This window comes from Spermophilus citellus (genome assembly GCF_964194105.1).
Source record: "Spermophilus citellus genome assembly, chromosome: 1".
NCBI classification, from domain to species: domain Eukaryota; kingdom Metazoa; phylum Chordata; class Mammalia; order Rodentia; family Sciuridae; genus Spermophilus; species Spermophilus citellus.
In genome coordinates, this window is record NC_138182.1 from 168,710,680 (window position 1) to 168,724,485 (window position 13,806).

Here is a 13,806-nt window from a genome sequence, read left to right on the forward strand (position 1 = left end):
TTAACAGAACAAATGTACTCCGAGTATACTGGATGTGGACATTGTACTCTGTCTTTTACTCTTCAGGAATTTGGCACTTTTTACTCCGGCTTTCCGTGTGTTCCGGGGGGGAAAAAATCTCAAAATACCAACTTCCAGGCTGCACTCCAAACCAATTTAAATTGGTAGTTTGGGGGATGGGACCTGTTTATAGTTGTTTTTTTAAAGGTCTCCACAGCAGCGTTAATAACAATTATATTAAAATCAGAAGAACTTCAGATTTATTCATCTTGTCATTTATTAATTTTTATCACATGAAACAAAATTACAAATTTCTTTTAAATGACATATAGCATTTTAAAATGAAATTTTATTTGCATCGAAATTGGTGGAATGAACTTCCTCCTGTCCTGTTTGTTTTTTACCCTTATAAGGTCCAAGAAACTGGAGACATTGTCATTTCAAATGCATATGTGGATCTTGTGCCCAAATCAGATATTTCAGCTAAGACACCCTCTGAGGTAGGTTATAAAAACTGGTATATAAATCACTGACTTATTTATGAATTTTGGTTAAGATCAACTTAAGAATGTTCAGTGTATCTTAGAAAATTAAGAGGTATAAAAAGATAATTATTAAAGGACACCAATTCAAACCTGGAATAAGGAATATTTTGGTAACTTACAAATTTTTAAAAACATTTTTGTTTGTAGGTTATTGTTATCTTTCAAGATAATTAATTTTCTTAGTTAACAAATCAGTTTTTTGAGAAAATATTTGAGAAAAATATGTATATTTTTTATTTGTATGCAGGTATGAAAACAATAACATTTTTTAATTAAAAAATTTGTATTCTCTCAACATGCTGAGATTTGATAAAAAAACTTATTTTTTGTCTCTAAAATATTAATTTGATAATATTGATATTTTTATATACTATGATCTTTAATTTTTTTGTCATAAACTGAAAATTAAAATCTCAGGAATTATCCAAGATCAAAAACTTATGAAGCTGGGTGTGATGGCACACACCTGTGATCCCAGTGACTCGGGAGGCTGAGGCAGGAGGATTGAGAGTTCAAATCCAACCTCAGCAGCTTAGCAAGGCCCTAAGCAAGTCAGCAAGACCCTGTTTAATAAAAAAGAGCTGGGGAAATGACTTGGTGGTTAAGCGCTCCTGGGTTCAATACCTGGTGCCTAAAACAAAACTCAGAAGCTTTAGAGCTTCTAAGTTTATTCATCATGTAATTTAGTCCCATTTTATAAAGATCAGACCACAGAAGTTGATTGACTTTCTGGACAATTGGACATATATCATCCAGTTCCTAGTTTTCTTTAAAAATATTATGTTTGAATGCTGATAAAATTAGAATCTTGTTAAAAGAACTAAGGTTTTGGGTGACATGAGTGTCAAAGAAGCCTACTAAGAAAAAAAAATTGTTTTACCTGCAGTTTTTAAAATCAGTTTTATACCACATATATTTGTAATCATTTTTTTGTTTGTTATTTTTACAGAACTTTTAAAATAAATTTTCTCATTTTGTTAGGGTGGCGAGCTTCAAAGTACTCTTGTGTTTGAGGAAATAGGTCGGCGCCTTAAGGAAGTTGGGCGTGAGGTGGTAAAGAAAGTAAAAGCTGTGTTTGAGTGGCATATCACTAAAGGTGGAGACATTGCAGCTAAGTGGAGTAAGTCATATCCCCGACTTTATAATTTTCTTAGGTAACTCTTCATAAATAAAATACCCTTGTCATAGAGATAGTCTTTTTGAAGGTAAGTAATTCCTACGTCTTAAGGTTTGTAAGATAACAATAAAAACATTTATTTTGAGGATTTCATTGTAATACCTAGAATTAGTACAGTTGGTACTTCCGTATATATAGGTTCCACATCCAAGGATTTTTATCAACCACAGATTGAAAATGCAGTTAGGGTTGTGTTGCTTGCATCTATACTAAACATCTATAGATATTTTTCCTTGTCATTATTCCTTAAACAACTATTTACATTGGATTGGGTGCTGTAAATAATCTAGAGACGATATATGGGAACATGTGCATAGGATATATGGGAATTCAACACCCTTTTATGGGGGATGAGGGTGTACCAGGGGTGCTTAACCACTAGTCATATCCACAACTCTTTTAAATCTAGAGACAGGGTCTCTCTAAGTTTCTGAGACTGGCTTTGAATTCAGGATCCTCCTGCCTCAGCCTCCTGAGCTACTGGGATTACAAGCATGTGCCACCAAGGCTGGCTGTACCTTTTTATATAAGGGGCTTGAGCATCCTTGGGTTTTGATATTCAAGGGATGTCCTGGAACTAATACTAAGGGACTAGTATACTTATACAGTAGCTGTATGCTTCCTTAATTTTCAACTTCCTTTAGTCAAATGAAGTAATTTTAAGCCATTATATTTGATAATTTAAAAATTGTTTTATTTATCTCAAAACAATAATTTGAATTATTTCCATTATTGGCATAAGATCGTAACTATTTTCTTGGTATGTAAAGATTATAATCCTAAGTTACTATTTGTTTAGGGAAATTATCTATTAGAGTGGCACATTAGAAATATAAACAGTTAAATCAATTTGCTGCAGAAAGAAAACAATTATATATATTTTATTAGTATGGAGGTCCAAAAAGACCCTGGTACCATTTTATAAAGTGAAATTAGAGGATAAAATGATCACAGGAAAAATTTTTACCAGGTCTTTTGCATCTGTTGTGTGACTTTACTTATATGTTTTAGAGTATTTTAACCTCTAGAGTTGTTAAAGAAATATGATATGCCAATGAATGCTCACTGAAACTTTGATTTCTCATGCTTTTCTACCTGAAAGTCCCAAAGGACAGGATTCTTTCACTATTAGTCAAGCAGCGCTGGTCCCCTGAACCTATCTATTAATAGAAGAAAAGCAGCACAGTATCCAGAGTAGTTTTTAACTCAAAGCTTTTTCCTTTCATAATTGTGAGACACAGTGAGATCCCATGTAGTTGAGATTGGCTAGGAGCCTCGAATGACATGGAATTCCTGGAGGGGGTCTGTGATTGGCTTATACTCCAGGACCATCTAAAATTTTAGACCTGACTCAAATCTGATTCTAACTCTTCCCTAGGGCAATGTATAAGTATAGAATACCATGTTGGTACCTCAATGCAAGCTCTGTAGGCTGTGCTTTTGACACCCTACAATTGGTAGAAAGAAACATCTTTTCACTTGTCATTTGTACACCCTGTACCTAATGTACCTGTTTTACAGAAAAAATGTTTTGGATTTTTACAGAGCATACACTAATATGACAGTTTCTATTTTATTCTAAGATTGTTCTTTAAAGGTACCCATTTAATTGCCTTGAAAATTACATTATTTTATTACTCATTACAACTGAAGAATCACTATAAGTGCTTAGAACAAAAATTAAAACTTTTTGCATCTGTTATGTGACTTTACTTACGTTTTACAGTATTTTAACCTCTGAAATATTTCAATCAACTGAAATATTTTGAAGTTCTGTCCAATTGGTTTTGGTTAAATATAAATAATTTTCTTTTAAATATAGTGTTTGCTATTCTTTTTAAGCAGCATATGTTCATTATATAGGACTTCATATAAATTGGTATGAAAAAGAAAGTAAGGACATACACTTACAATATCCACTTTTCACCTTTTGAAGATTTTTGTTCTTCTGGAAGTCATTTGTGCTTACAGGAGGTTAATTCAGAAAGGAGATAAAAGAGGACAAAAATGTAATGTGTATTTATTTCTCCTAATTATTTTTCAAAGTATCTAATTTTTTGAAATAACTTCACAGATTAACAGTGTATACATAGATGCCATCATTATAATTCTTTTTTCCATGTTGGAATTCAGCGTTTCACTATGGATGAAAGTATGTTAGAAAGAGTGAGAAAACACAGGATTATTGAAAACACTGGTGGTTCACTTTAGACAAATGATAATTTTCTGTAATATGTTGATAATACATAAGATTCTCCACTTTTTTTTTTGGTGACACTTTATTCACAGACAATATTAGAAAATGCTCTTACATTTAAAAATTACCTTTAGGTAATCTAGGAAAAGCCCTTCCCCTATATGATTTCACTGGGAATATTAGAATTTTGTTAATTGTTAATTATTGATGCCATATAGTTTTTTTTTTCGCATCTCCTCTTTGGGTTCTTATTTATCAAAGCCAATAATCAAATCGATCTTAAAACTTTGAAAAACATTCACCCATTTATTTGATAGCCAACATCTTTGGGCAATGTTTGTGTTTGGGGAAGTCTTTCCAAACTAAATTAGTCTAAGTCTAGAGAGAATTAGAAGATTTCTGGTATTACCTGGGACTCTGTTGGTTTTGATTATGGAGGAGGGGGATTATTAGCTGTTCTTGGGGAGGATTTTTTTCTCTGTGGCCTGTAGTTCATTGCTACATAGCAGGAGGGTTGCCTGGGTAAGGGCAGTGTGGCCTTTGCCTTGCAAAGCTGAGATAATCCAGAGTCCTTCCTCTTCTCTATGGGCCAAAAGGGCAGATCTGAGAGGTGTAGAAAGTCAGAGAAGGCCCCAATGAGGTGCTTTTGGAAAGGAAGTCATCTCTCACTTGCACCAGGGGCCAATTTTTTGATCATAAGTATAGATTTAGAATTGATTAATAAAAGCATTATTCATAGGTGGTGCTTCCCTAAGTAACTAGAGGTTACTAGAGGTCACACAAGGAAAAACACAACTCATAATTGTGTTTTACCTTCCACTTGATCTTGTGCTTAACTCAGAAAAGGCTATGATTTAATCTTTTTCTAGCTTTTAGTACTGTAACACATATTAGCCTAACTACATGTTTTAATAAGACTAAAAGCCATGAAGAAAACAGTTCAAAGAAAAGGCCATTCTATCTAAAGTACCAAGATTGTATGCCTTACCTTCTATTAAAATAGGTCTATTGTAAGGATAGTGACATTTTCTTTTTAATATGAGTGAAATATATAGTAACATAGGGTGCCATTGAAACATTTTATATATAAGATTTTTAAAAAAATTTTTTTTAGTTGTAGATGAACAAGGTTTCTTCAATTTTTTTTTTAATGTGGTGCTGAGAATTGAACCCAATGCCTCACATGTGTTAGGCAAGCACTACTGAGCCACAACCCAAGCCCCTAAATTATATATTATGGTATTAATTATTACTAATTCTAAAATCAACCAAAATTGTCCTAGTGAATTCTGTTCTGTTGTTCTGTGCAACAGTAAAATTTTAGAGGAAATGAAAGATGACAGAAAGACTCAGAGCTCACACAGTAAGGTAAAAGAATAAGACTCTACTTACAACTGTGCTCCTGAAAATTAAAACATAGTTACTCTGATCTGAAACTTTAAAAACTCCAAAACTCTGAAAATGGAAAATTTTTTTCCCCTCCATTTTTCTGCTGGCACAGCATAACTTGAACTTCTATGATGTTATTTCTTTTATTTAACTCACCTAAGGTGAATTAGTCAAGAGTAGAAATAATTTCTTCATAGAAAAGAATTCCAAAGGTACAACACTATAATATGTAGATATTATGTATCATTTTGTGTATCAGTTTTTTCCTAAAATTTAAAAAATTCTGAATTCTAAAACATATCCAGTTGGAGGCAGTTCAGATAAGGTACTTTTATATAAATAATTCTCATGGAACATATGGGAAGAGACAAGGAGAAAGTGTCTTTAGCTTTCAGAGAATGGGAGATTTGATTCAGTCAACAAGTATTTGTGTATTTCACTGTGTGCCAAATTCTTTATGAGGCCGGGTACCATAAACATAAAAAGACTGCCCCAAGACTAATTATTAGAAACTGTCAGAAAAATTGAAATAGGGTCAAGTAAACAAGGATTGTTGGATTGCAGAGAAAAGGAATAAAGACCTAAATAAAATAATAGGGAGGAGAAGACCTATGTGAAATATTAACTAAGATAGAATTGATTTGTTGGCTACTAGTAATGTCTGAAAAAGAGGAACAAGAATCTAAATTAATGCTGTGTGTTTGAGGTTGTTGACTATTACTAGAATTGCAAAATGGAAAAAGAAGAGAGTTTGGGGAGAAAAGACAATGAGCTGTGATATCCAAACTAGAGTCAGCTGAGAGTAGAACTAGATTGTGGGCACTGGTGTTTAGGTGTAAGTTCACAGCTGGAGGCTGAGAGTTGGAAACCGTGTTCAAGGAATTACTAGTTGCAAATGAGAACATTAGTTTTGCTATCTTGCTTAATGGCATACAGGAAGAAAATAGAGGGAAAATCTGTGTTGGTACTGGAGATTTGTTGTTCCTGTTCACTTTATAGAACAGTGGCTCTAATATTTCCATTTGTCACTAAACAAGATAAACTTAGAATTTGATACACAAATAATAATCCCATGCTTTCTAATAGAAAAATATTTGTTGAGTATATCCAATATCTGTACAATAGCCATACTACTGAAACTTTTTGCAAAGATTTATTTTCATGTGCTAAAGATAGTGTTGCTGAGCAAAATATGATTTGTTTTCTTTAGAATAATCAGCTTAAACCAGTTGGTATTGAGGAATTTAGTTGTTTTCCTACTGGATTTAAACTTTGCTTCCTTTCATATATTTGTAATCTTTTCCACTATAGGAATATAGTGGAATTTATAGTTAGATAGCAGGATTATACAAATACTATTTATTTTTGCTTAAATATTGTTTGGTAAGTACCGAGTTTAAAAAAAATTATATACTGTAATTGTATAGGGATAAGTCTAATAACTGGAGTAAACCCAGACATTTATTATATATAATTAATTATTCAGTGTTTATTATAGTGACTAGATGAAGATATCCTTTGAATGCTAGATGTCACTTATTTTGACTCTTGAAAATTTGCCATAGTGTGGAAGAATGAGAACTGGTGAATATAATCATTCTTGAGGATAGCATTTGAGCATCAGAACACACAGCTTCCTGGTTTGGTGTTCATCTTCTAACAGTCAAAGCAGATCACCCTTTAGGGTTTCTTGACTTGAATATAAACTAAAATTTAAGAATGTTTGTTCAAATTTTGGATTGATATTCAGAAAAGTATCTCATGCATTTAAAGAAAAAAGTCTTCGGAAAGAAAATTGGAGAGATATCCAAGGTCTCTATTTCCCTAGCAACGGTGACTGTTTCTCCCTTACCATTGGCACCTCCTGATTATATGCCCGTGTGCATTTACTATTTAAAAGTACACATAAAAGCATCTTTTATAAACCACTTAAAACAATTATGGCTTTCCATCTTCTGTGTGACATGTTTATCTTAATATCTTTTTGTAACTTTTTAACATTTGTAAAACATTTAAAATAAATTTACCACTAAAAGAAAGTAAGTGCAATCAGTTTCTTCATTTCTACTATAAGATTAACCCTGACCTCACAGGTACCTGTAAATTCAAGGTGATTGTGTTAGATTATTCTTCTGTATGAACCATGTTGTAGACCATGACCAGAGCCACTGTGGAATTAGTTGTTCCATTCCTGTATTCTCGCAGGAACTAGCCCTTTGTTAGTCTTTTATCAGCATTAGTTATTAGCTTTCTTGCTGTATGTATATACATGTGTCTGTATAACCAATGTGATTCTGCAACTTGTACACTTGGAAAAATGAGAAATTATACCCCATTTGATTCAAATGTATGATATGTCAAAATCATTGTATTGTCATGAGCAACTAATAAAAAAAATAAAATAAAAAGAAAAGTTTTATCATTAACAAAAGTCTTAGCTACAAAACAGCAGGTAAAACAGCTTAAGTGAGTGGGAGGGCAAGTGGACAGGTAAGAACTGTAATTAACAAAGCCTCACTCCTGCACTGTAGCATTAAGATCCAGCTTTATCCTTGAGAGAGATATATATATCTATACCTCTGTTTATCTAGCAGTATATATACTGTGGGCCTTAGCCTTACTTGTGCAGAATTAAAACCATCAAAGTCTTTTCATTCTCTCCCACTCCATGCCCTCTATTTTAAACTATACAGATATATACATTAGAATATATTTTCACAGAAGTGTCATTAAGAACAGAGCCTTTGCTCTTCATATTATACTTGTAGTACCTCATAGTTCCTGACCCATAAGAAACTTAGTGAAGTGAGTGAAGTATGCAAAGTGAAATGGTGACCCTGCTTTGCCATTTCCCCTTCCCAAGGTAACAGTTATCCCCCTCCCCTTTTTTAAAGCATAGTTAGCAAAATTTCCTCTGTACACTATTGGTGTTATGTAATTTTCTCTTTGGAGCAGGGCTTGCTAACCAAAATATAGTAATTAAGCATTTATAGCTTTTCCCAGACTCTTAAGTCAGGAATTTTGTATTACTCTCCAGGAAGAGAGATGCAATTGCAGCTCCCCCACTGGAGCAAGAGGCGGTGTGTTCATAGGTTGAAGCTGAATGAGTGGAATTAGTTTTCCTGTATGTATGGTTTGGATCATACAAGACAGCTTAAACTTTCTAAGTTATAACTTGGTATAATGCTCTATAAATGTTGAGGTAAATTTTTAAATAATTACCCAGTCTATTTCTGGGACAGTTAATCCTTGTGTCAAAAAGGTTTTGTTTTTTTTTTTTTTTTTTTTAAGGAAGAGAAGCTAATTTAAAAACTCAAAAAAAATTATAAATAAGTGGTAATTATAACTAGAGTATTTTTCAAATCTATTTTTATTATTTCACTATTCATATGTGAAATCTTTAATGAATTCAAGTACTTGAAAGGTGACTAGATTGTGTCCCACAGTCCCTGCAGTTAGGAACTATTCTGAAATTTAAGTTTTCTCCATTTCTTACCGTAGTCTATTTGAACTTAAAGGCCTTAATTATATATATTCCAACTACTTTTATTCCTTAGAATATCTTACTCTACATTAGTTCATAAAAAATGCATCTAAGAAAGGATTTTCTAAATGACAGATAATATGTAATCTATTGACAGAATAAGTGCCACATTAGCTTGGAAACTCTAAAAATTGTTAGCATTTGGCTAACTACTTATACCCTCATTTGTGAAGAAAAATGTGATACATATTGGTTTCTTCCTGTTTTTCCCAGCAATTGACCTGAAAAATGAATCTGGAAAAGTATACAAAGGCCCTGCAAAAGGCTGTGCTGATACGACTATCATAATTTCAGATGATGATTTCATGCAGGTAGTTCTGGGCAAGCTTGACCCTCAGAAGGTAATGTTCTCAAATTTTTCATTTATTCATCATTATTCCTTCTTGTTTGACAATTATGGGTTTTGAGCTGATTTCCAATTTGTTTCAAACAAATCTGACGGAAACACAGTTGGTACCAGTATTCTGGAAGACAAGTCATTTGTAATTTTAAATAGAGTTTCAGTTGACATTTTTTAAAATTGAAATTTTGGGTGATATTCCTTATCATATAGTAAAACAAAGATTAAACCATAGCTAGACTTTTAAATCTATCATGTCATTAGTTCAGAGGTAAAAACCCATGGATAAAGAAAATGTGGTATTCAATGGAATATTACTCAGCTTTAAAGAAGAGTGAAATTATGACATTTGCCAGTAATTGCTTGGAGTTGGAGAATATCATGTTAATCAAAATAAGCCAATCCCACAAAACCAAATTCACAATAAGACGGGGGGGGGCCTGGGGAAGAATAGTGTTACCTTAGATTAGGTAGAGGGAAGTGATGGGAGGGAAAAGGAGGGGATGTGGAAATAGGAAAGACAGTGGAAAGAAACAGATATTATTACTTCATGTATATATGTGACTACATGACCAATATGATTCTGCAACATAAACACTCAAAAATGAGAAATTATATCCCATGTATGATATATCAAAGTGCATAAATGCATTATACTGTCATGTATAACTAATTAAAACAAATTCCTAAAAAAAATTAAAAAATGATATTAGCAAATACTTCATAAAATTAGATACTCATTCTTGGTAAGGAGGTTGATATTTCTTACTAGAAATGCTTAGGATCAGAAAATTTTGGAATATTTGCATAAATTCACTAGTTGAGCATCTCATCCAAAAATCTGAAATATTGCAAGATCTGAAACTTTTTGACATACAGCTCAAAGATGTTTAAGATTTCAGCCGGGTGTGGCGATACATGCCTGTAATGCTGCTGGCCTAGAGGCTGAGGCAGGAGAAGCGCAAGTTCAAAGCCAAGCCTCAGCAACTTAGTGAGATCCTGTCTCAAAGGAAAAAAAAAAAAAGGCTGGGGATGTGGCTCAGTGGTTAAGCACCTCTGGGTTCAGTCCACTTTACCACCCCCTCTGCGCTCCCCACCACCCCCAAATGTTTTGGATTTCAGATTTTTGGATTAGGTATGATTGATCTGGGTAAGGTTAAGAATTTCTTCAAAACTAGAGATAGGATCTTTCAACATAACAGTCAATATATTACTCAAGGTGAAACATTTAGAGACCTTTCAGTGGAAAGTAGAAAGTCATTAAGGCAAGAGTGTCTTCTCTGACCATTAGTTAATATTCTGAAACTTTTGGCCACTGCGTGCACACACATGCACCTGTGCATACGTACACACACCACACACACACACACACACACACACACACACACACACACAGAGGATTAGCCATGGCAGTTTGAATAGAGGAGAAAATTTTGTTATTTTCAATTCATGATTATGTAACTAGAAACTGCAAGAGAATTAACTGATTCTTAGAATGAAGAGGTTCAAACAAATGATTGAATAAATAATTATTAGGAAATAGTTTTCACATAGCAGCAAAACAGACTGTTTATAATCATAACATAGTACAGAATAGCAGTGACTAACCTTATAAGCAAAGCATAATGCTTATTTGAAAAAAAAAAAAACTACGTCGCTTTGTAAGGAACAGAGTAGTTTGACTAGCTGAGAATATATTCTTATTTTCCAGAATATAAGGACTAATTTGAAAAGAATTGGGAAATACAGTTGTTCACAATTTGGTTTTCAGCATCATATAGAGTGAATCTTGGCTCTATCACTTAATCTTAGGGTCTCAAAAATGAGTATGATAATTGTAATGATCCCCAAGTATTGTTTTTGAGAACTAAATCCAATAATATAAATGAAGAGCTTAGTATAGTTTTTGGCATTGAGTGCTCTGTTAATTCCTTTCCAGAAATTTATATGGTACCTAATCTGTCTCAGATTCTAGTTAGCAGTGAATAAGGCAGTGCTTCTACCATGGGGAGCTTAGTTCTGGAGCACTAATAGAAAATAAATAGAATCTTTTATATAAAGAAAAATAAGGCAGAGTAATGGGTGGAGCAGTGGTTGGCAAACTTCCCATGTGTCTCATAGTAAGTGTTAGGTTGTACATTTTAGGAGTAAGATGGTTGTTTTATTCAGCTTTTTTGCTGCTGTGACTAACAGACCTGATCAGAATAATTTTAAAGGAGAAGTTTATTTGGGGACTCAACAGTTGCTGAGGTCTAAGGTATAGACAGCTGACTCCATTTTTATGGGCTCAAGGTAAGGCAGGACATCATGGCAGAAAAGTATGGCAGATGGAAGCAGCTTACATGGTGATCAGGAAGCAGAGAGATGGGTCTCTTCTTGCCAGATACAAATATATAACCCAAAGCCACACCCCAATTCCTGCCTACTTATCCTTACCCTACCATTCAGTTACCACTCAATTAATCCCTATCAGGAATTCACTGATTGGTTAAGGCTCTCATAACCCAATATTGTCTTCTCAACCTTTTTGCATTGGTTTGTACATGAACTTTTGGGGACACATCTAAACCATAACCATGGTCTCAGTTGTAGCTATTCAGCTGTCATTGTAGTATTAATGTGGAAACAATTGGGAGTGTCTATGTTCCAATAAAACTATTTCCAAAAACAAGTAGCAGATTAGGTCTGGCCCTCAGGCCTTAGTTTGACATACCTTGGGTTAGAGTATGACAAGGTAGGGAGATTATTTTAGATAAGTCTTATTAATCAGGCTGTTTAGGACAAACTTAAGAAAAAGCAATGACCCATGAAACTGAAGAAAAAAATAGTTATTTTTTAAATTATTTTATTATTAAAAGTCTGAACTTGTTTTTTTCATCTTTTAAATGGGGATGAGAACTTTTAATGTACCTACCTCAAATTGGTGGTTGTGTATCTTAAGTGAGATTGTATTTGTGGATCTGCTTTATAATGCTGAATATGTATAAATATTTCTATTTTTAAGTTAGCTTCTTTTTCAGTTCAAATATATTTCATATATTCTCAAGCTATAAAGACTGATTATTTTTATTTTATGGTAGGGAATTTATACTGAGGGACAACTTAAGTTACCCAAACAAGTTTCTGTATCATCTCAGATAAAGGCCAAATGGGAACTTTTTCTTAGCATGCCAGCCTTTTGCTTGGTAATGATGAGCTCAATACATTCTTACCACATATAGACATTAACCTAAGCATTTCACACTTTATTTCTCTTAACTTACACAACAGAGTTGTGTTATTTAGGTACTGTTGCCTTGATTTTTTTTTTTTTAATAGCTGGGAGACTGGAGCTCAGAAATACTAAGTTCACCTTGCTATTAAGTGCCAGATCCTGGATTTTAACTGGCGCTCTGGTGTTGGAGCCATGATGTGTTCACCACAGAGCTACACTATCTTATTTTGTCATTGTATGGCTATTTCATTAAGATATAGTAAATCTCTTTAATCTGCTTTTAAAGTTCTGAATTGATATAAATATTATCCTTAATAAAATATTCATCTCCACATGTAGGAGCAGAGCAAAACCAGTTATAAGTGTGGGTTGTGATAGGTCTGGGAGTACTGTTTCTTCATATAAATTATTCTGTCTTTTCTAAAATACATAGGAGTCTTTGTAAGATAAAAGTTGCCTTTGTTGTCCAGAATTTTTAATAATTGTATTCAGTCTGAACAGTCATCTTTTTAAAAAAATGGGCAAATGTAACATAACAGTTGACATCTCTTTTCCTCTCTCCTTCCCAGGCATTCTTTAGTGGCCGACTGAAGGCCAGAGGGAACATCATGCTGAGCCAGAAACTCCAGATGATTCTTAAAGACTATGCCAAGCTCTGAGGGGCATACTGCATTAGTAATAAAAATAGAATAATTAGATACTTTCTTCATTCAAGTATTATTTGATTATTCTGTAAAAATGATCAAAACTAAGATATGGAAGATGCTTAACATTCAGATTTTCAATTTCTACTAATTTTGCATATATTATTTTTACAAGGAACAATAAGCTAGCTTATAATTATCTTTCTGTTCTTCGAACTGTATCTTCATAATAAAAAAAGTTTCACTCAAGTCCATTTTCTTTAGAATTTGGGATAGCATTTATAAGTTGAAAGAAAAAATTAAGTGAATAAAAGCTACTTTGATATCTTTTACACTTATTTTCTGTTCTCTAATTTATTGATACTCTCATATGTACTTATTTCTCACTCTTTGCTATATAACATTGTTACGTTTTTAGACAAGGGAAAAGTCTGTGCTCCCAAGTAGTTTTTTTCTCACCTTCCCTTTGCTGGAAATTGTGTACTTTCTCATACTGTTTGTAAATCTAGCAAGGATATAGCTTTCTTACTTAATCAATAGTCTTAACAAGTGCTGTCATGACTTTTCCCATTTCCCTCAGATGAGGTGTTTGGGAAATGTTCCTTTGATGGATTGTCTACAGAAATGACCATCAACAAATGGAATACTCAGGTCAGTTATGAAGTAAATCTTTTTTATGCATCATGAGAAGCACATGTGGATTGCTGTTACAGGTAAGGTTCTCTGGGAAGCAGATTGGGATGGAGATTCATGGGC

General features: G+C 33.3%; 1 protein-coding gene across 1 annotated transcript in view; it reads left to right on the forward strand.

The window, feature by feature from the left end:
* The window catches only part of HSD17B4 (hydroxysteroid 17-beta dehydrogenase 4), a 101,775-nt gene extending 88,393 nt beyond the window's left edge, over positions 1-13,382 (forward strand). Inside the window, exons 21-24 of the mRNA XM_081281713.1 lie at positions 414-500; positions 1,527-1,665; positions 9,066-9,193; positions 12,976-13,382. Of these exons, the coding sequence (XP_081137839.1) occupies positions 414-500; positions 1,527-1,665; positions 9,066-9,193; positions 12,976-13,065 (444 nt within the window). The 3' untranslated portion in view covers positions 13,066-13,382. The remainder of the gene's footprint in view (positions 1-413; positions 501-1,526; positions 1,666-9,065; positions 9,194-12,975) is intronic.
* The last annotated feature ends 424 nt before the right edge of the window (positions 13,383-13,806 follow it).